We start from the raw sequence: 21,000 nt of genomic DNA, 5'->3' as shown, positions 1-21,000 counted from the left end.
ATACATCAGAGACGACACCGGACTTGTGAGGTGTGCAGGGAGCAAGCTGTCCAAAAAGAAAAAAAAATATCAGAGCAAGACCTAAGGTTTTCAGAGACCTAGACCAATACCAGGACATCTGGAACCATATGCTTTGGATAAATTAATCAAATGTTGAATTATGTGGACGCAATTATTAAGCATCAGTAATAAAAGTTAGAGACATTGTCATTATTTTGCAAAACGTTTAATTAAACAAAAGGTATTTAAACTCCCAACACAACTGCCATTGGTACAGTGCTTCGTACATTTCTTGTATACGTACCTTGTTCTCTCGTTTAAATAGACATAACCTTGTAACAATTTAAATAACAATGCTCTATAACATTCAGACATATACTTTTTTTATTTATTTAAAAAAAGCTGAGAAATTAAACGCACAATGACGTATTCAACAGAATAGGCTCTCTTATAAACGTACCCCCTTTTTTGACAGTGTCCACAGTAATATGGATATAGCACAACTCTGAGTTTAACGCAAACAGTGGGCTTGAATAACGTGGAGCGATACACGCTTACACATAACAAGTGTATGTGGCACATTTGGTTGAGCATCTACTGACATTCATCTCAAACAGGCCTTCTGTCGTGCATGTCCGTGTCGTGTCCAGCAGGGGGCAGCCAGTACCTGTTGGTCACCAATTGTCTGTCTTTGGCAACACACGTGGACACACTGCGTCCTTGTGATCCCTCTGACTTGCACTCCTACCGGAAACGCTGCATGCAACCTGAAGGCTTGAGAACTTCTACATCACTGAACTGGACTGCCAAACTGTATCAGAACAGAGTACCTTTTAAAAACAGACACATGGAATAAAACACTACTTGCATGAACTCGATTAATGGGCTTCCTGTTTCTCAGAGTAGAATCTGTGTAGAGCTAGCCAAGGCAACGATCACGTGACTCAGTAACACTTAAATGAAGGCAAGATTTCATTTTTAGAACATCTTTCTACCATATCTGAGGGGTCAAAAAAAACTAAAAACTAAAAATAAAAGACATGAACAAGTAAATAAAAAGAGAACAACATTTATTTAAAAAAAAAAAAAAACAACAAAAGAAAACCTGCACCATCAGTCCCAGTCAGCGCGGCTCACTTATAGTCCTCAAATGTCCGGCTGCTCGCATTGGCACTCTTTGCTTCAGATCACACCCGCTGCTGGTGAGAAACGACCACCGAGGAGAGAAGGATGAAGGAGGCGCAGGAACGGCTTGGCTCAGCGTGAGGTCTGGTTGGGTCCTAAGGCTCATCTGTGGTTGGGCGGTCACTGGAGGGGTTTGACCAGGTAGAGCTTGTCTCCGTGCTCACTGGTGAAGATGGGTGCTTTCTTGTAGTGCTCCACCAGCTCGTCCATGGTGTTGAAGCGGCGCTGGCCTATGCAGTAGATGCCCTCACAGCACTGCACCTTGAAGTGCTTGTTCTTCCCCGCTGCCTTCAGAGAGATGGAGAAATCGCTTGGCTACGAAGAGAGAGGGACAGACAACAGGGTGGGAGGTGAGACCTTTAGTTTAGAAAAAATCTAGGCATCTCCAATTCTGTCAGATGTAGCAGCTAACAGAGCTGCTTTAGCTGCCAAAACTAAAGGTTTTATTCCCCTAGAAGAAGCTTGGACAGCTGATTTAATTGCATTTAAGCCAAAAGAGCTTTAGTGAGGTCAGGTGCTGATAGGATGGTTGGATGATTGGTTCTGGATCACAAACGCTAGTCCAACTCCTCCCAAAGGGACTGGATGGAGTTCCATCACTTTAGAGAATGCAGTTTCACTGCTACACAGCCCAGTGGTTGGTGCCTTGACACATCTCCAGCTGATGCTTTGCACGGTACGTTTAGGTTAATATGCAGATCCATGATGGAAACTGGATGATTCTGCTACTTAATCATTTGTGAGGTAACTGATTATTGTAGTTGCAGACTGCTACACTGGGAGCTAGCCTGCTTTACATATAGCTAAGTCTCCTAAGCTTAAAGGTATCTTTGAATTTTTAGTCTATTCAAAGTAGCTGAGGTTATTCTTGGGTAAATAGCAAAGCACTTTTGTAAGTCGCTCTAGATAAGAGCTTCTGCTAAATGCCATAAATGTAAATGGTAATGGTAATTTTCAACCAACTGCCACTAAGCTACTATCTGCCACTAAGCTACTACACCACGTGAGAGACTGGGGTTCGATTCCTGGTCTGGGTGACTGTGCTACACCAATAAGAGTCCTTGGGCAAGACTCCTAACACTGCATTGGCCCTCCTCTGTAATACGAGTTACCTTATAAGTCGCTCTGGATAAGAGCGTCAGTTAAATGGCATAAATGTAATTAATTGAGGTACAGAGCATCACCAAACTGGACTCTTGCCTCTAGGATCGAAACTAATGTTATAAGTCATACACCAATCAGCCATAACATTAGCGCTACAATAATTCAATAATAACAGATCAAATTATTAAATTAAATCAAATGTATACATGAATTAAAAATGAAATAAATTAAATAATAAAGAAAAATAAGTGCATTGCTGATGCAAACACTGTATTGGCGTGAGGAGTGAGACAGAATGAATTGCCTTTAGTTTGTATGTAGTGTCTTCACTCATACTTAAAACTTAAAGCTTAATCATTAATTACCACCATTGTGTACAAGTTACATGTTTTATAAAGCACATTTAAACACTGCTTAAGAGAATTAAACTGATAACATAAAAAGAAACACACAGTTAACAAGCAAAAAACAGCATGTGCCGTGCTGTGCCAGTTCGCATAGTGCGCCGTAACGTTTCCTCACTTCAAAACGGAACAAACTCAGGATATTGTAGTGACTGTACTCCCACACTTTCAAGGATTTAAGCCAAACCTTAACTTTTATGCATCGGTCAGGTTTCCTTTTTTGGTAAGATCTGCTGTGGCGGTACAAGGGGGACAGACTTATTAGGGAGTACCTACTGAATCATATGGCTCGGATGGATGGATGGACAGACAGATACATACATATATACATACACTCATATATAGCATTTTGAACATTAACCCTTACACCCCTGGCTGAACCCTTATACCGGTGAATCAACTAATCCAGCTCAGGTGGGTAAACCTGGGAAAAGACTAACATATGCAAGGCAGTCATACTCACCGAAGACTCGCTGTCTCGCACTAGGAAGTCTCCCTCCATGCCTCTCTCATTTAGTGCACACTCCGCCTGGTGCCGTGTCACGCTGCCGTAGTACCAGCCCTTGCCCGCAAACCTCCCCGTGTGGGCGGGACCGGTATATGGCTGGGGACAGGACCCAGCACAACCGGCTGCTGGCCCGTCATTTACAACCACAACATAGTTCTTTGGCACCAGGCCCACTTGACCGCGGCAGTTTTTACACCTCCACCATTCAGGGTCATTCTCTGGCTTCTCCACCACCTCCATGAGCTCACCCTTCTCAAAGTTCAGCTCCTCCTCTGTGGCCGAGCTGAATGGGTACAGGGTCTGCACTGTGTGTAGGACACGAGGCCCCTGACCATTGACGAGGGGCGCCCGGGAGGCCAGTGAGTCGGGCGGGTCACTGCCATCCTCTCCGGCCTCCTCCTCCTGGACATAGTTGGAGGGGAACCAGCCCATCTGGCCCTCATAGCTGCCACGCCACCAGCCGTCGCTGCATTTCTCCATCACCAGCAAGCGTGCACCCTTGACCAGGCTCAGCTCGTCGTCCCGTTCTGCTGTGTAGGCGAACTTCACAATGGCTGGCAAGTTCAAGTCATAGAGTCGCTCGGCACCGCCGCCTCCACTGCCGTTTGAAGGGTACTCTGCATCCGTGCTCGGCGTTGGAGATGTGTCCCTCGCGCTGGCTTTCCGTTTCGTCTTGCCAAGGCCTGCAACGACACAAGCATATTATTGGTAATAAGGCAAATAATATAAAAGTTAGTTAGTTTCATTAGGAGGAATTTGTTTTGTCTACCCCATTTCAAATTTAAATCAGGGTGAAGACGAGAGCAGGTCATTGTGGTCTTACCATTGGCAGATCAATACAGCAGAAATTGCCAAATCAATATAGTGGCTCAGTTGTTACACAGCCCAATTAGAGATGTTTATTCTTTCAAAGTTAACCTCCTGTTGAGCTGAGCTGTTGAGTGACATATGATACACCTGTTCCTTCGGTCACGTCTGTTAAGTCATATCAAGGGTGATCACTGGATGCATATGCATTTGTTTATTCATTTTATGTACAGCAGCAGGCAGAATTGGTGTTTTTCCAAAGAACTTCACATTAACCAATCCTGTTTCCTTAATAAAGGACAGTGGCTTTTACATAGCTACACAGAAAAACTGATAAATGGCACTATGTAGTTATTCAGTTACAGTATTTCATATCCATGTATAACAATATATAGAATTCCTTATATATTATATAACAACATGTATTGTCACATATTTAAACATATTGCATGTGCCAGCTTAACCTGGATATTTCTATATATCACAACAGAGTTGTGACATTTCAGCTCCTGCACCCAAACACTGCTCTATATGTCCAGCAGGGCATTGTGAATACATGGCTGAATCTCAAATGGCTCTTTGATAGGCATATTATGCAGGAGCAGTTATTTTAGGACCTCAGAAGAACACCATGTGAGGAGCCAATTTAGATTCTGTACCAGTGTGGGAAAATGACTTGCAATACTATTAGCTTGAAGCTAATAAAACACCTGGAACCAAATTGAGGTGGTAATCTGGTGAACAGATGTACTTAGAAAGTGCAGATTTCTCCATTAAGCACTGTTCTATTATGATTTCATTATTGTATGACAAAAACGAAAGACCATGAAATGACTTCAATTAACAATGCAGTCCATGGTTGTCTGCCACAAACTACATTACTTGACATGATTCTTATTGTTAACAACTTAAATAAAAAAAATATAATAATAAATAAAAAAATTCTAATAACTTCCAAATGAAAATTTTAGATTGTGTTGTTGCAGTTTCAGAAAAGCAATAGATTAAATGCAGTGTGTGACAATTTCATCAGATAAAGTTGAGAAGACTTGAGTTCAGTGCAGAAGCTTTCACCTCTTAAACCCCAACCTTATTATTTTTTTATTTAACTTTAACCTATACTACTCCATACATTCTGATTATTCTGTATCTACAGATGATTCCATAAGTAGTAATCATTCAGTACTTACTACTAATTCAATAAGGACTAGTTACTCAATACCTACTAATTAAGTATGTACTAATTATTCAGCAAGTCATAATTATTCACTGCCCACCAATAAGTCAGTACCTACTAATTACTCAGTATCTTCTGATTCTTCACTACTTAGTAATTAATCAACATGACTAAGTCCTAAATATAAATGGTCAGTCTGACAGTATTGTGTGTAGAACAGTCTTCAACGGTGCAAGTAAAAGCTAGAACTTGGAGCATCCGCCTCGCCAGTCCCCCCTAAACAAACGTATTACATGATGGGCCGAGGGCTATTTTTAGCCTCCTGCAGAAACAAAAGCTATGTTTGACAGCCTGAGTGCCAGTAGACAGTGGCACAGAATGTAGGACATGCAAGATGTATGTTTTTCTCTCATGCTTACACACACACACACACACACACACACACACACACACACACACACACACACACACACACACACACAAGCAAAGGTTTCCTGAGGAAACGGCGGCAGATGATCTATGCCCTATATATGCACACATCTGCAGCCTCATGCACACACCTCTCACCAGACTAACCACAACACAATATCTTGCTCTATTACTTTCTACTGACGAGTCCTGACCCGGGGATAACACCTTTAAGCACACAGAAATAAAGGTTTCATTTCTCCACCTTTCAAAATAGAAAAAGGTGCAAGTGTTTCATTACTAATATTTTCCATTTATTAAGTGTAATTAAGACTTATAGCGCACTAAAATCCTATAATCCAATAATCCAAAACCTAGCCTGCTTAGAATAAGCCAGTGAAGATAAAAGATATTATTCCTGCCCTCATCTATTCAGGCAGAAAGGCAGCTGCTAGAACACTGCTTCACCTTGGGTACTACTCCTAATTAGGGCTCCCAGTTATTTTAGTCATATTTTAATCTAGTCATTTTCCTTTACATTTTTATATGTACACACACACACACACACACAATGAAATACTGGTTTGAACCTACATGTTTACATACAACTACAGACTATTTAAGCAAGGACAGTTTTCCAAGATACAGACCCTTTACACCAACCAATAAAAACAGCATTTTTAGGATAGTGTTCTACATCCTAATCTATGAGTGGGGATTATACCACTATGAGGTATACCAGGGTCTGAAAATATATATTTACACATCATATAAGATGTGTATAAGAGCTGCAACAGGTAAAATCCCCCCCCAAAAAAATAATTGCACTGTGTTACAAACCGGCTGTTCTCAGCTCGGAAGCATGAAATAATTAAGCATGATTATTAGCATACTGTGCTACAGAGCACTGCATTTGGAGAGTTTCAGTCTGGATTTGGACCCAGTCATAGCACGGAGACAGTCCTAGTGAAGATTACAAACAATCTCCTTCTTGCCTCTGATCAAGGCTACGCATCTTTACTAGCTTTACTCGACCTCAGTGCAGCCTTTGATACAATAGATCATACTATTCTACTAGAAAGATTAGAGAGAATGGTTGGAATCGCAGTTACAAGCCTATCGTGGTTGAAATCATATCTAACGGGATGCTACCAGTTTGCAAAGATAAAAGATTTATCTTTAAATTACACAAAAGTAAGATATGGAGTTCTGCAAGGCTCTATTTTAGGACTGCTATTATTTACATTATACATACTACCACTGGGCTCAGTTATAAGCAGACATGACGCTAATTTCCATTGTTATGCAGATGACACACAGCTCTATATTTCAGCCAACCCTGATGATAAACTTAGATAAAAGAAAATGGAGAACTGTGTAAAGGATATAAAACTCTGAATAACACATAACTTCCTTCTTCTTAACAGTGACAAAACCGAGGTTCTCCTTTTAGGTCCAAAGGACAGACTTAATGTTAGACTTGGCTGATGCTTCCATTATTCCTGGTCTAGCAGATAAAAATCTTGCCGTCATATTGGATTCAGAACTATCATTTGAGCAACATATAGCCAATATTAGCAGGATACGAATTGTACTAATGACTAATTAGTAGTTATGCATCTTAGGAACATCGCCAAACTAAGAAACTCCTAGTTGCTAGTACACGCTTTTATTACCTCAAGGCTAGATTACTATAATGCACTTCTGACAGGTTGTTCGAACAGGAATCGCAATAAACTTAAATTGAGATCTTATTACATATTATGAACCACAAGATTACTTAGATCTCAGGGTGCTGGCTTCTTGGTAGTTCCCAAAAACTCAGAAAACTTCAACAGGGGGAAGAGCCTTTTCTTATAAAGCCCCACAACTCTGGAATAACCTTCCAGATAATGTTCGGGACTCAGACACAGTCTCAATCTTTAAATCTTGGCTGAAAACCCATCTGTTTAGTTTAGCTTTTGGTAAGTAATGTTTCCCCTTAGATATAAGTTGTAGGTCCAGGGGTTCGCGGACACAGGGAATTATAGTATACTGAGATGCTGGAGCTGTAGTCCCACTGCTTGCATGTGATCACTCAGGTTTGTGGATGGTGGAGCAGATGGACGCTAGTGTATCAGGGTGCTCCCGTGTCTGTGTTACCTTCTGGCTCTCTCCTTTTAATTAGACTGTTCCAGTCAGCCCTGCCGGAGTCGTCAGACACACTCTGATACTGCTCAACATTCTCTCCTCTCCATAAAATCCTCTCAGAACTAACTCTCTCTCTTTACCTACTCTGAGTAAAAGGCCACCCAGCCCGACCTGCTGGAATATTGCCCGCTGAGGTCCCCTCTACCTGCGTCAGACAGCTGCCCGTCCCCTCAACCACCCATGCCAGACCAGCGGCACACCCTCCTACCACTGCTACCTGTCTAATGACCATGTTAAAACCTAAATGGACTCTTAACAATCTGTCACTATTATTATTACCACTATTAACTATCATTACTCTCATTACTCTGCCATGACTATATTAAGTTATACTACACCATGATTATTATATTATGATTATGAAAATGTTGCACACCAGAGCAGTTTATCAGTATAGATGGTTTGGTAACTTTTATCAATAATTTATAAATAGTTCTGACCATAAGAGGATGGGTCCCACTTGTGAGTCATGGTTCCTCCCAAGGTTTCTTCCTCCAGATCCAAGGAAGTTTTTCCTTGCCACTGTTGCCGTTGGCTTGCTCACTGGGGGTCTTAGATTTTTCATGTCTTTTTATGTTATTTATTTTTCTTTTTTTCTGTCTTTTACTAATTACTGATTGTGTAAAGCTGCTTTGTGACCACAACAGCTGTAAAAAGCACTATACAAATAAGTCTCTAATTTGACTTGAGTTAGCCGCTTGTGATCCGATTTCTCACAGGGGCCTGGCATACATTATACATAAAAAAAAATTACAAATATATATGTATAATATTAATACCAGCTATGAGTACCCCTTTTATCCCTTCATTAGTTTGCTATTGTAGCGTGCTCAGCTAACCTGTGCAGACGATTGACTGTGATCTAGCAGTTATTACATATTTTCTAGCTGGGGCAGTGCTGCGGTTGATGCAGATGGTGGCTGGCTTTAGGGAACGTATGGAGACACTTTGGCGTTTTGGAGCTTTAGATATTTTCTACACTCAAATGCGTTTTGCCATTTAATTCAATGAATATTCAAATTTCAAAGGGCTCTTTTGGAGGCATAATTTGCAATCAGAAGCAGTAGGCCTGTCACACAGCATCGCAGTGCCTCAAGCGGATGCTCTTATCTAAGAAATCTTTGGCTTTCTTTGTTATTTTTGCTTCTCTGAAAGCAGGAAAATTCTTTGAACAGCATTTGAACAAAGTAGTTCTGTGGTGCACATAAAGCAGCATGCGGAATCAAAGTCAACAACTAGCTTTCAAACTGATTTAAAAAAAATAAAAAATAAATAAAAAAAGATTCAGCTTAGACAGCCATGTGTCATGAAAGGGGTCAGTTTTTTCCATAGAAACGGTTCTCATGAAAGTGCAGCTGAAGATGAGTCATGATCAAGCATATCAGTTCTTCCGTGCTCCAGAAGATTCAGTTTGCATAACAGGAATGGGCATCAGCGCCAATCCAACGTCTACTAAAGCGTATGCCACAGGACGCGTTTAATAGACTGGGTTGCAATGCCGATACACAACTCATTAGGCATCACCCAAACACTACCAGCCCTTCTTCTGATCTTCGATTAATGAGCGCAGGCAGGAAGACTGTTTCTGTGCCCACACACTCAATTCTTATGCTAACACGCTAACTAATAAGTACACTGTGAAGTTAGAAGCCTGTTTGCGTCTTACCGTGCACGCTGCATAGCCCATGCTGAAACTACCACTGATTTTCTCCTCGGTTCTTCCGCTGGCCTGCCAAGGAAGTGTGAGCCTTTTCTAATTAGCCTGATGGAGTCGGCAAACATGCTGCTATGTCACACCATTTGTTTACGCTTTGTTTGCAGCCCCACAGATATGAAATGGTTCAAATTTATGCAAGCTGCTAGTTTTTTTTCCCTGCAGACTTACACGATTGAAGGAGCATGATGTGGCTTCTGAAAGCATGCTGGCACACTTCAAAGAGCCCGGTTTCCCAAGGTTGAGCTTCAGAACAATATTCAAAAGCTTCACTAACAGACTCATTCATGTGCACAGGACTGTTTGGCAGAGGAGGACACTGGAAGGAGGAGGGGGGGCAAAGTCTAAAAGAAGGTCATGGTATGGGAGAAATGGGTGGAAAAGGCTGAGGAGGAGGAAGATGGGGAAGCAGAAGATAACCCTGACACGGTGAATGAACAAAGGCAGTGGTTAACCTTGCAGACACCCATTCAGATGTGTGGGAGAGGGCTGAGGCTACCAGAGTGCTTGGTTCTATGCACCTGGATGACCCAAGTCACAGAGAAATGTGTGACTCTCTACCTCTCAAATGTATGTATGGTTTAGAGCAGGGTTCTTCAAATCTGGCTGTGGGGAGCCGGTGTCCAGCACAGTTTGGTGGTTTTTCCTTCTGAAACACACCCAGATCAAGTCATCTGTTAGTGACGTTGGCTAACTGGCTGAAGCCAATCTTCAATTCCCCAACTTTCAACTCCCCAAAACTATACTACAAACAGCACTGTGTAAGAAGGTGGGTTTGTTGAGTAGAAGGTCTAGACTGACCAGGTTAAATGTAAGGCAGGGTAATACTCGTCTTCAATGTCCCTAAATTCAGCCATGTCACTCCACTGCTGCGTTCTCTTCACTGGCTTCCTGTAGCTGCTGCCCGCATCAGATTCAAAACCCTGACGCTGGCCTACAAAGCCAAGAACAGACCAGCCCCTCCATACTTGATGGCAATGGTCAAAAGTCGATCCACACCAAGAGCCCTTCGAGGTTCAAGTACAGCTCAGCTGAAGACCTCTTCAGAGAATACTTGGACGAATAGTAGAGTACTATGGTCACCTTATTGACTTGTGTTTAGTAATGTCTAAAGCTTAGAGGTATATTTTGAATTATTAGTCTATTTTAACTACTTAAGGCTTTTCTTGGGTAAATAGCAAAGCACTTTGTAAGTCGCACTGGATAAGAGGGTCTGCTAAATGCCATAAATGTAAATATAATACTTTCAAGGGTACACCTTCAGTATCTTGAGCTAGAACACAACTGTCCTATATTCTTTTGCAGTTGTTGTATACGACTCCAAGAATTTCTATTATTTTTCTGTTATGAAAAAGTACAAATATCCACCTTTCACCAGGGAAAGTGAATGTAGTGTACATTTAAAAAGATATACCATCGGACCTCAAAGTGCCAAGCTGTACCTTTGAGGGTACATTCATGCTGTTTTCTCCACAGTGCAAGGCTGTGGGAGACATAAAATCCAAGTCTAATTTGTTTCTGTGTGGCCATGCATTTCTGCCATGTCACCCTTTCTCGTCTCAAAACCAGATGGGTGACAGGGTAATTTAGTAAAGTACTAATAGGGTAAATAACAGGCTTATTTAGTAAAGTGCTATAAGAGGATGAAACATCTCTGCGAGAATCTGGCCTCCTCTCTCACAGACTGACAGCAGGTCTGCGTTTTACCGCATCTGCTGGGGATCAATACAGCGATCGATGGGGAATAGGGTGCCACCCAAGGATAGGCATTACGGGATCCTGCAGAGACCTGGCAGAGCAAAGGAGCTTCTATTAAGAAGGCCACTTTGTTTCACTGCTGCTCTCTGACCAGGCTTTGGAATTCAGGCACTACAGAAGATGCCTCTATCCCAGCCAGAGCTAAATCTTTTGGGGCTAAATTCTTGGTTTGGAACTCAGCATCACATGGTTATTTCAAAGCACAACACAACACAAAAGTAGCTATCTATGACCTTCAGAAGTGGTAGAGACATGCCCTGCAAAACACAAGCTTCTCTGGATACCGCCCTTCCTTCAGTTATCACATGGTCAACCCAGGGCTCATTAAACCTTGTGTGGAACAACTGTGAATTCCAGACCCCCAAGGCGTGCAAATTCGCTTACTTACTGCATCCCATGCAAGCAGCCCTCACATGAAAAAGGGCATGTTTAACATAAACAGCATCGTAAGTGCCACCTAAATTAAGTCAGTTGGCACTTACAGGAAATTTCATCATGTACAGTGGGGGTCCACACTGATGGGGGAAGGGGCTCATTATCACTGGTTTGCTTTCACACAAAAGAATTCTACATGAACCATGAATCAATTGGGCAATTTCAAGTGTCACTTTTCGGTGCACATTTTTGCCAAGTCTGTTTGTCATTATTTCCACCGTGCAGGAACACCTGCAAACAAGGAGCCTTTCTTATAGGAGGTTTTTAGCCATGCGAGAGATAAGTCAAAGCAGTCACATGAAAAAAAATGAACCAGTCATGCAACTCACACTCAATGCCCACACACCTGCAGCAGAGTTCACAAGAAGCGAACGCCAGACCATTGATTTTAGGAGGACCACAGTTAGGTGCTCTGGACCACTCCCGGGCTCGAAACAGCTTTCACACATGACCAAACATACTAAACGTGTGGAGCAAGTGAATCTAGGGCCGACAAAAAAGCCCCTAAATGGCTGAGACCACAAATAAAATATTGAAATATTTAAATTTCTGAAAAAAATCATGATTTTACACAATTTCTCACAATTTTCGCTAAGGATGCAATTCTGATATTTATTCACACCTAGAAAAACTGAATTACTAAAGAAATGTGAAACGGAAGCATTTTCACTGGTCTCAAATCACAGAGATGTAGGAATACCTTTTATAGGTACACAATTACTGCACATAGCCCACCCATTACCACCATCCATCTATGGAAAGTGCCAGACCAATTGCCACAATCTGTAAAACTTAATTTGTGTTCAGTAAAAAGGAGCTGCAGCTCACCACTATGCACTACTAAATATTTTAACTGCAATGCCCAGTTAAACTAATAATTATAAACTCGGTCACTAAATTTCAGTTGTAGCATTAATCTCGTAGTATAGCTGGAAACCTTCCATGTATAAAATGTTAGTTTTAGTAAATTAGTCATTCATTGGCTCAGTTGTATTTTAGTCATCTACTTTACTATTAGCATTACCATGTAGAATTGTTCCTTAGCAAGATACACGTGTGTGAGTATGTCTTTTTTTGAAGAAGTGGATTTTCCAAGAACAACAGTGGAGACCCTGGACTGCACTGGGTTCACTGTACTTTTTGGAATCAACCACATTTAAAACGCTGTCGGACCCAGAGCATTCGCTGGGAGAGCTTGCGCGTTCCCATGCAGAACTTGGTTTTGTTAGCTCAGTTAGTGTTTGTTAGCTCTTCTGTCTTCTAGTATTCACTGTACTGGGCTGAGTCATGGACTCTCAAAGCCTATACTTCTCCATAAGAGAGTTAAATTTACACATTCTACAATGAAGTCATATATATAACATTTATTCCACACTTGGAGTGAATTGTAAATTTCCACACTGAATTCAATGGGTTTCTGCAGCAAATCATCATATTCAGCATATTCAGGATTGGCTAAATTATCTGCAGATTGCATTTTTTTGACTGAAAATTAATACGGGTAGAGAGCCGACCAGTCCTTCCATCTTTTCAAGATGGAATGTTTATCCTTTTACACCATATTTAGAGTTCTACAGATGTGCACACGTGGAGAACTACTAACTAGTCAAAAACAAAACAGCAACACAAAAACACTAATAATTTTAACTCACTGTAGAAATGACATTCCAAACAGAAGTGTTAGTAATTAAACATGCTTGCCAAAAAAAAAAAAAAAAAACACCTGACACCTGAAAATAACCAAACAGATTTATTGCCAATAGAATAAGACTCTAGAGCAAAACACATGAACCTATTGGCCTCTATTGGGAATAAAGCCCCCCAGATTTGAGGTGTGGAGCAGAGGAACTGTGTTTTCTGGAATGATGGTGCTACTTCCAATACTCTTGGGAGGAGTTGAGGATAAGGTGGGGTGGTGATCATCCAACATCCAGACCGCACTAACCCTCTTGCACTGAATGCGAACAAATCCTCACAGCAATGCTCCAAAAACTAATTGAAAGCCTTTACTGGACTGTAGACAGAGTTACTCCAAAAACGGAAGATAAACTTTATTAATACCCTAGACTTCGCAAGAATGTCCCAATACTTTTGTCCATTCAGTGTATCTACATTTACAGGGGTCTAACTAAACAGTATGTTGACAGGCTGTGCAGATACTGAGGTGCTGGTATGCACAAGTAGCATCTGCTTTGTAGCTAGCATCAGAATTGAGGAATCAAACACTGTTTACTTTCCACCTTTGTGACCACCTTTGCACTGGCCTGAATACATGGCAACAGACATTAGCACACCGGATCTCTCTCTCTCTCTCTCTATACATATATATAGCTTGATTTGAACTTCACAGCATGTGGCCTGCAACACAGCATGTGACTTTTCCTAACTCTAAATCCTATCATCTTTGCCAGAGATAGCCATGTGACCTTCATATGAACCCATCAAAGCATAGAGGTCAAACAGGATGCGAGACGCCACCATTTTCAATCTGGATACAGACTGAAGTCAAGTGTGAAGTCAAGGACAATATGTAGTTAATCCCTAGTTCCCCTAGCCCTAGCTGGCTCTGGAATGCCTAGCCCCATGCTATTATTCCTGCCTGGAAATGTTCATCATTATGGCTGATGACATGGCTGATCGATCAGCCCTCCACTAAGCTGAATGATTAAACAAGCTGAGGAACTAATTTGGCTTTACAACAAAACCCTCTAAATTAGGCCACCCTCCTGCATGCCCTTGATCTTCAAGGTTCCCCCAAGGCTACAGATCCCCCCTTCTCCTCCAATCAAGACAAAAGGTGTTATCTCCAAGACCTTGCAAGCAGTCTTCCCCACATGAGAGAAGACAGCTAGCTCAGGTAATTACCAAAGCCAGATATTCCTCTCTAATAAACAAGATGCCGAACAATAATTACTCTGCAAGAAAACGTCTCGCCTCGGCGAACATGAATGTACACGAACTGACAAAAGATAAGCAGTCCAGAGCCCCTTACCGAGAGTGTCCTTGAGGTTTTTCACCAGAGAGCCTTTCTTCAGGCTATTCTTGCGTTCTACGTAGTTGGAGGGAACGTAGCCCGTCCTGTTGGATGCGTTGCGGACCCTCCACCACGTTTTGGAGTCGTCCAGGAGCCAGAGCCGCTCATTCTTCCTGATGTCAAGTTCCTGGTCCTGTTGCGCTGTGTAGTCCCACTTGGCGATAACAATCACCTCTTCTGACATCTTTTCATGGAGTCACTCTGAAACAGCAGCAAGAAAGGTGGTTAGCTTGGGTGAGCCAGACATGCTTCTTAGGACAAGATTTGCAGTGCAAATCCATGGAGACGACATTAGCATGGTCATACTCTAGAGCTAAGTAGTCTGCCCCCTGCATTCTTGTGGTATACAGATGTTGCTTAGCATCTGGCAATGCCGGTACCTTGGGTAATCCCCGGTCAGTAGGCAAAGGCCACCGAGCTAAGTAACACACGGGATCCAGCCATGGAGATAAGCCGTTTGGGACGGAGACGCAACGGATCCCACTTGCATGGTAACATGCTCACACCGCACTTAGAGACCCAGCAGCTCCGCTCGCCCACCATCAGCTTGTAAGGCTTTTGCCTTTTCCACTTATCTTAAATAGCGTGAATTATTTAACAGTCATGGTGTTTGCACGCACACAGACCGAACGAGAGAGAGAGCGCACGAATGAGAGGGACAACGAGAACGATACAGAAAAGAGCGAGAGCAAGAGTGAATGAGTGTGAGCGAGAGCAAACAGATCAAGAGAGTATTCGAAAGATTGAGAGTGAGAGAACGAGTGTGAGTGCATCAGAGCTCTGAGCATGTGAGAGAATGAAAGGCAGAGGGAGCGTGAGAGCATGAGAGTAAGCGAGAGCACAGAAGAATGAGAGGGAGAAAAAAGCAGGTGTGTGAGAATGAGAGAAAGACAGCAGGAAATAACAGGTAGGTGAAAAAACGAGAGTGCGAGAAGGGGAGCACAATAGAAAGAGAGAAAGGAACTGTGTAAGACAGAGAAATAGAGAGTGAGCAAGAGAGAAAGCATGCGCGAGAGCAAGAGAGAGAGAATGAGCATGTGAGAACAAGACCGAAAGAGAGCGAGAGAGAGCAGAGACTAAGACTTTGTAAGACAGACTAGGTAAACCAGCATGAGAATGCACAGCAAGGGTGCGCTAGAGAGTGTTTAAAACCGCACACACGCGAAAGCCTGGGGAAACACAAAGCCACAGAACGACAAGAGACAGAACGGATCAGGGAGAACACTGTGGAGACAGCGAGCAAGAAAGCTAAGAGGCAACGAGCAACAGATGAGCTGAATGCCTTTGAGAAGAGCTGGCTGGTGCAGAAAGGGCCTCAATGCATGATGGAGCAGTGACGGCCCACTTCCTGCCCAAGGGACCCTCAGCCCAGTCACTAACCAATTGCACTGACAGGCACAGTGCGTGCTGCTTGCACGCCAATCGCGGGGTAGTACACTGGCTACAGCGGATACCGCAGGGTCTCCCAGGGGAAACGCACCATGCCAGCCATGATACTGCACACAAACGCTGGCCACTTCACAGCTCCAGCCTCGGCACTCTCTTCTTTTTCACCTCAGTCACAGCCAGCAACATTAACAGCGCCAGCACAGTTGATAAAGAGCCCTTTCACGGAGTACAATGCCAGTGGTGAGGAAGTCATTGTGTCTCAAATGCAACAGCCAACTGGTAACGATATGAAATGACACCTGAAGATACGGTACATATTGAGGCTTGATTGGCATTGAAATGAAAGCCCACTAATAAAATGTTAGGATGAGAAAGATAGAGATCGAACGGCTGCTTTTGGATGGACAGTAAGCAATTAGAGAATCAGAGCCCAGCCTAGCTGCTATTCTCCAACTGCTGAGCTAGACACAAGTGGTGACAAAAAACCTGTGAGAAAATTACTCGAAATTAGGCCGGTTCTGGCGTTTCTGGGCCGTGTTCAAATCACACACATTTAGAGAACAAAGCTGAGTGAATGGTCTTACCATTTATTATCAGTGAGCTTTCACTTTTACTTATGCCGGGATCAGACTACAGTTCTGCTTGATTGCCTGGCCCAAAATTGTCTTGAAGAGATTCAAGAGTTTCACATACGGTCATATGACTGTAGAACAGGTGGCTACACTGTACAATTCAACTCTTACTTAGCAAATCATCTGTTCACACACAAAAATAAAAAGGACAGGTCTTGTGGTGTGCCATAACTGACCAACTGCAATGTAAATCTGGGCGTCATGGGGCATCCCAGCATGTTTCCCACAGACCTTTTCACTTTCCTGAAAGAATTTCCTGACCATTTTAGACTACGATGAACTACGATGCGTTCCTTTATGTTGACCAATAGGATGACAGAGTGATTTCTGGTGCACACATGTAAACGTGGGAAAGAGAAAGAGGGATGCTTCTTTTATAGCAGTCAGGTGAAGCAACGAAATTGAAGAAAACGCCCCAGTCGTGACAACAATAACGCTGCCTTTTCCTTGTTCCAAAAGAATACTTTTTTTTTTTTTTTATGAGATATTGCAGGAGGCACTTCAGCAACCTGGCAAGTCGCTGGTTATGCTAGGTTTTATCTTTTTTCAGGTAGCTTAAACAGCATCCCATCTGATGATAATTACGATACTTATAACCAATCATCGCAGTCATGCCATAACCATGTAGCTCCAAAATCTTTGTACAAAGACTTCCATGGAAAGTTAAGGTTTTTTTATACTGTAAAGCTGCCATTGTGAAGGTGAGGTTTTAGCCCGACAGTGACAATATTAAAACATTTCCAAGGCAGTAAACCAGCTGTAAAATGCTTGTATGTGTGTTCTAAACATTGCTGGTAATTATCTGGTAAAGAAACTTCTTTACAATTTTCTAATTTCTAAGAAATAATTTTAAGGTTTCTCCTAAATTAAATTCTCCTAAATTAATTTTCACATCAAACCACTCTGCCAGACGTTAGTCAGTGAAATTTACACAAAGCCATTCAGAGTTCCCATTTTTGTGAAGCACTCCAAGCTCAAAACCTTCTATAGGACCAGTATTCTCACTCCAGAGTGTAGCATCTGTTTTCAAAAAAAAAAAAAAAAAGGTCAGCAGAGGTCAATCCAGCAAGGCACATTTTCCCCCTAGAGCTATAAAGCTAAACAAGCTAACAAGCTAAGAAACCCTATATCCACCAATTAGTATCAAACAAAGTGCCTGCCTAAATTACACAAAGCCCCAAACAATGTAGATAATCAGTGGAAAATAATCCTACAGAAAAATGAAAGTGGTGCAATCACTGGTGATGAGTGAAGAGCTTCACATTCTCAGCTACAAACTCCCCACAGCGTCCCTTCTGGACTGAGAAACCTGACCGTCTTCTAGTCAGACCTGTCTGATCAGTCAGTGAATGACAGTTTCATAATGCCTGTCGGAAGAACAGCGTTTCAGACACTGCTGAATAACCTACCTCTTATATGAACCTTCAAGGCTCCATTCACACTGCTGCATTGTTCAGGACACCACTAAAAGCGAAAGTGCCCTGAACCTCTCCTGAGGCCTGCAGGGGGAGGATGCTGAAGAACGAGTCTATTGAGGTTGGCATGCATTTGTCTGACTTGAGTGTCACGACGAGGATACTCTATGTGTACAGATGACAATAACATCTTTCTATGCTACTACATGGAAAAGAACTGTTAAGTACAAAGTACATAGTGGGCTGCATTGATGTATTAATTGTATGTACTGGTGATGGCGCAAATGAACTGAAATCAGTTACACAATAAATTCTGCGTTTCCTGTGTGAAGCTATTATTCATTCATTAAGGCACGTATGTGGTCTAGATAAATATTACTATACATCTGGGTTCAGTGCAATCATGTCTCCATTTCTTGTATCCGTCATTTCAAATTAAAAGCCCTCTGTAAATTCTGAAGCAGCAGTGGCATAAATTAATATATGTAGTGTAAACACTGTAGCTGTTTCGTACTGCAAGAGAAAATAAAAATGGCCAACTAAAACATTGTAAGCTCATTATGGTAAGCTCAACAAGTTCAGTTTCTTTTTAATCAAATAAATCAGAATAACTGCATTTTATACTATACCCTTAGTGCTTATACAAATCAATGGTTTCCTCTGAAACTCTGCCGGTTGCCCCGTGAGAGTATGAAGTGATTTGGAATTGATCTATCAGTTCAGACAATAAGCAGTGCCAAATGAAAAAGGCCATCCTGTTGCCAGGAGAAGCACTGCCTAAAAATCTGCCTAAGCAGAGGACTAAACCTTGGTTCCTATAACCCATACCATAACGTGACGATCAGGTTGTCCAATAATAGCTGCAAGCTGTGCTCCAATACTGCCCAGTTATGTAACACAGACTCCACATTCAGGCTAATGCAATAATCCCAAATCATGTACCACCACTGTTCCTAAAACACCATGTATTTGACTACAGTTACATGGCACACTGGCAGGCCCATTTCAAAGGTGTACACATGACCAATCATGCAATAACGGCTGGCTGAAACAGATGGCTTCAAATTGCTTGTATGTGACATCATGTTATGCCCTATTGCAACTATGTTCCCTCCTTCTTCATAATTGACTGCAGGGTTGTACAATGTTAGGAAATGAAAGCTCTACATTCATTTTAGTACTTATTTTCATTGCATTTATTTTAGAAATATGAACTATAGAAATATATAAGAAATATGAGTTAAATTAACTATGAACTATGAAATTACACTCATTCTATTTACATGAAATAAACATCAATACTTTACTGACAAGCATTTACTAGCAAGACAAGTACAATTCCTGTATGATTCACTCTGGTATTAAGTCACACGTCAGTTTCACTTTCATTTTGGAAGCGTAGAGTAAAATACCTGAAACACAGCCTACGCATATACAAAGCAGAGAGCATATTACGCTGCTGCCCTTGAAGTACTGATATGAGAGACGATACCTCAGCTAGACCGAAGAAAGGCTTTAAGGTTAATAGTACCATATGCAGCAAGCCTACAAGCCTTTACTTATGATCATTACCCAAAACCTCCAAATTCTGCATTTATATGAAATAATTGGGCCCTGCAATATAGGCCAAGTATCATACCACGTATATACTGCTACTAGTACTGGATGATATGGTGGTTTATTCCATATAGCATTTAAAATCTGTCATATGGCCTGAGTCTATGTACCGTAATACTGCTATATGTGCTAAAAAAGCACTAAACAAAATTTAAATGTGGCATAGTTTAGAGGAATCACAAACACTTAGCACTCACGTGTTGCTAGCAACAGTAAAACAATGTTTCCTATTCACTATATAGAGCACTGCTTTGGGGGTTCTGCTGTTTTGTAGTGGTGCCACACAAAATAAATAAACCCAAAAGTGCCTCATATTGTTTTTTTATTATCTATAGAAACACAAGATCAGATTGTTTGGGGGGTGTTTTTAGGCATATTTATAGTGCATATTATTTCACATCATTTAGCAAGTCTAAACTTGATCTATCTATTTCTCCTCCAAATCTCCTAACAAATATGGTGATCAATTTAGGCAGCTCCATAAGCCTAGTCTTACAATATACTAAAACCATACTAATGAATCCTGGATGATATGACTGGACTATTATTATTATTATTATTATTATTATTAATAATTATTATTATTATTTATTATTAACTGATCATACCAAACTGTGAGGGTAAAAGGTTAGCACATGCTTCCTCTGAGCCATGTGAAGACTCACGGTTTTATTTATTTATTTATTTTTACTGCCACGAACGCAGGGTCATTGAACATGCTTAGAGGAAAACGTTAGCTGCCAATTCTGTTAAATCAGCTAACAAACATCCATGCTGGTTAGCATTGTGATGAGTAATGGGGAGAGGGAGGAAGGGCCATCCTACTCACCCAGAGTGAGGGAGGCCAATCATGTTCACTGGGACTCACTGTTCACTGCAGCATCTCAGAGGTCGAAAAACCCGGATCTCCTGATAATAGGGTTAACATTCAGATAGTTACCACAAATTCCTTATTTGGTCAAAGGTTTGTGGACACCTGCTCATCCAGAGTATTAAAAAGGAGTTTGCCCCCTCTCTGGAGTATGTTCTGCCTTTTCCCACTGTTACCTGCAAAGGCTTTCCACTAGATATTAGGTCAGGTACTGATGTTTGATGATTTTGCTCTGGATCACAAACGTATAGGAAAGAGTTCAGTTACTCCAGACACAATTCCACTGCTCCACAGCACAGAAGCATATGAAAGGCTCACTTCAATACCAGTACTGTAAAGATAAGTCAACAAT

At 41.7% G+C, this 21,000-nt stretch overlaps 1 protein-coding gene across 5 annotated transcripts in view; it reads right to left on the bottom strand.

Moving 5' to 3' along the window:
- Nucleotides 1–204: 204 nt before the first annotated feature.
- Nucleotides 205–21,000, bottom strand: part of nck2b (NCK adaptor protein 2b) — a 61,970-nt gene continuing 41,174 nt past the window's right edge. For 3 of the 5 annotated variants that reach the window (XM_072682910.1, XM_072682912.1, XM_072682915.1), the window contains exons 2-4: nucleotides 14,683–14,925; nucleotides 3,157–3,884; nucleotides 205–1,500 (exon numbers count right to left, since the gene is read on the bottom strand). In XM_072682910.1, the coding sequence (XP_072539011.1) occupies nucleotides 1,306–1,500; nucleotides 3,157–3,884; nucleotides 14,683–14,908 (1,149 nt within the window). In that variant the 5' untranslated portion in view covers nucleotides 14,909–14,925 and the 3' untranslated portion in view covers nucleotides 205–1,305. Of the gene's footprint in view, nucleotides 1,501–3,156; nucleotides 3,885–14,682; nucleotides 14,926–15,104; nucleotides 15,770–18,154; nucleotides 18,181–21,000 lie in introns of those variants that run through there. The other 2 variants (XM_072682914.1, XM_072682911.1) reach the window with 2 other exon arrangements.

Source organism: Salminus brasiliensis, chromosome 7 (assembly GCF_030463535.1).
Source record: "Salminus brasiliensis chromosome 7, fSalBra1.hap2, whole genome shotgun sequence".
NCBI classification, from domain to species: Eukaryota; Metazoa; Chordata; class Actinopteri; order Characiformes; family Bryconidae; genus Salminus; species Salminus brasiliensis.
Note: the sequence above shows the minus strand (reverse complement) of the source record. Positions and strands in the feature narration are given on the sequence as shown.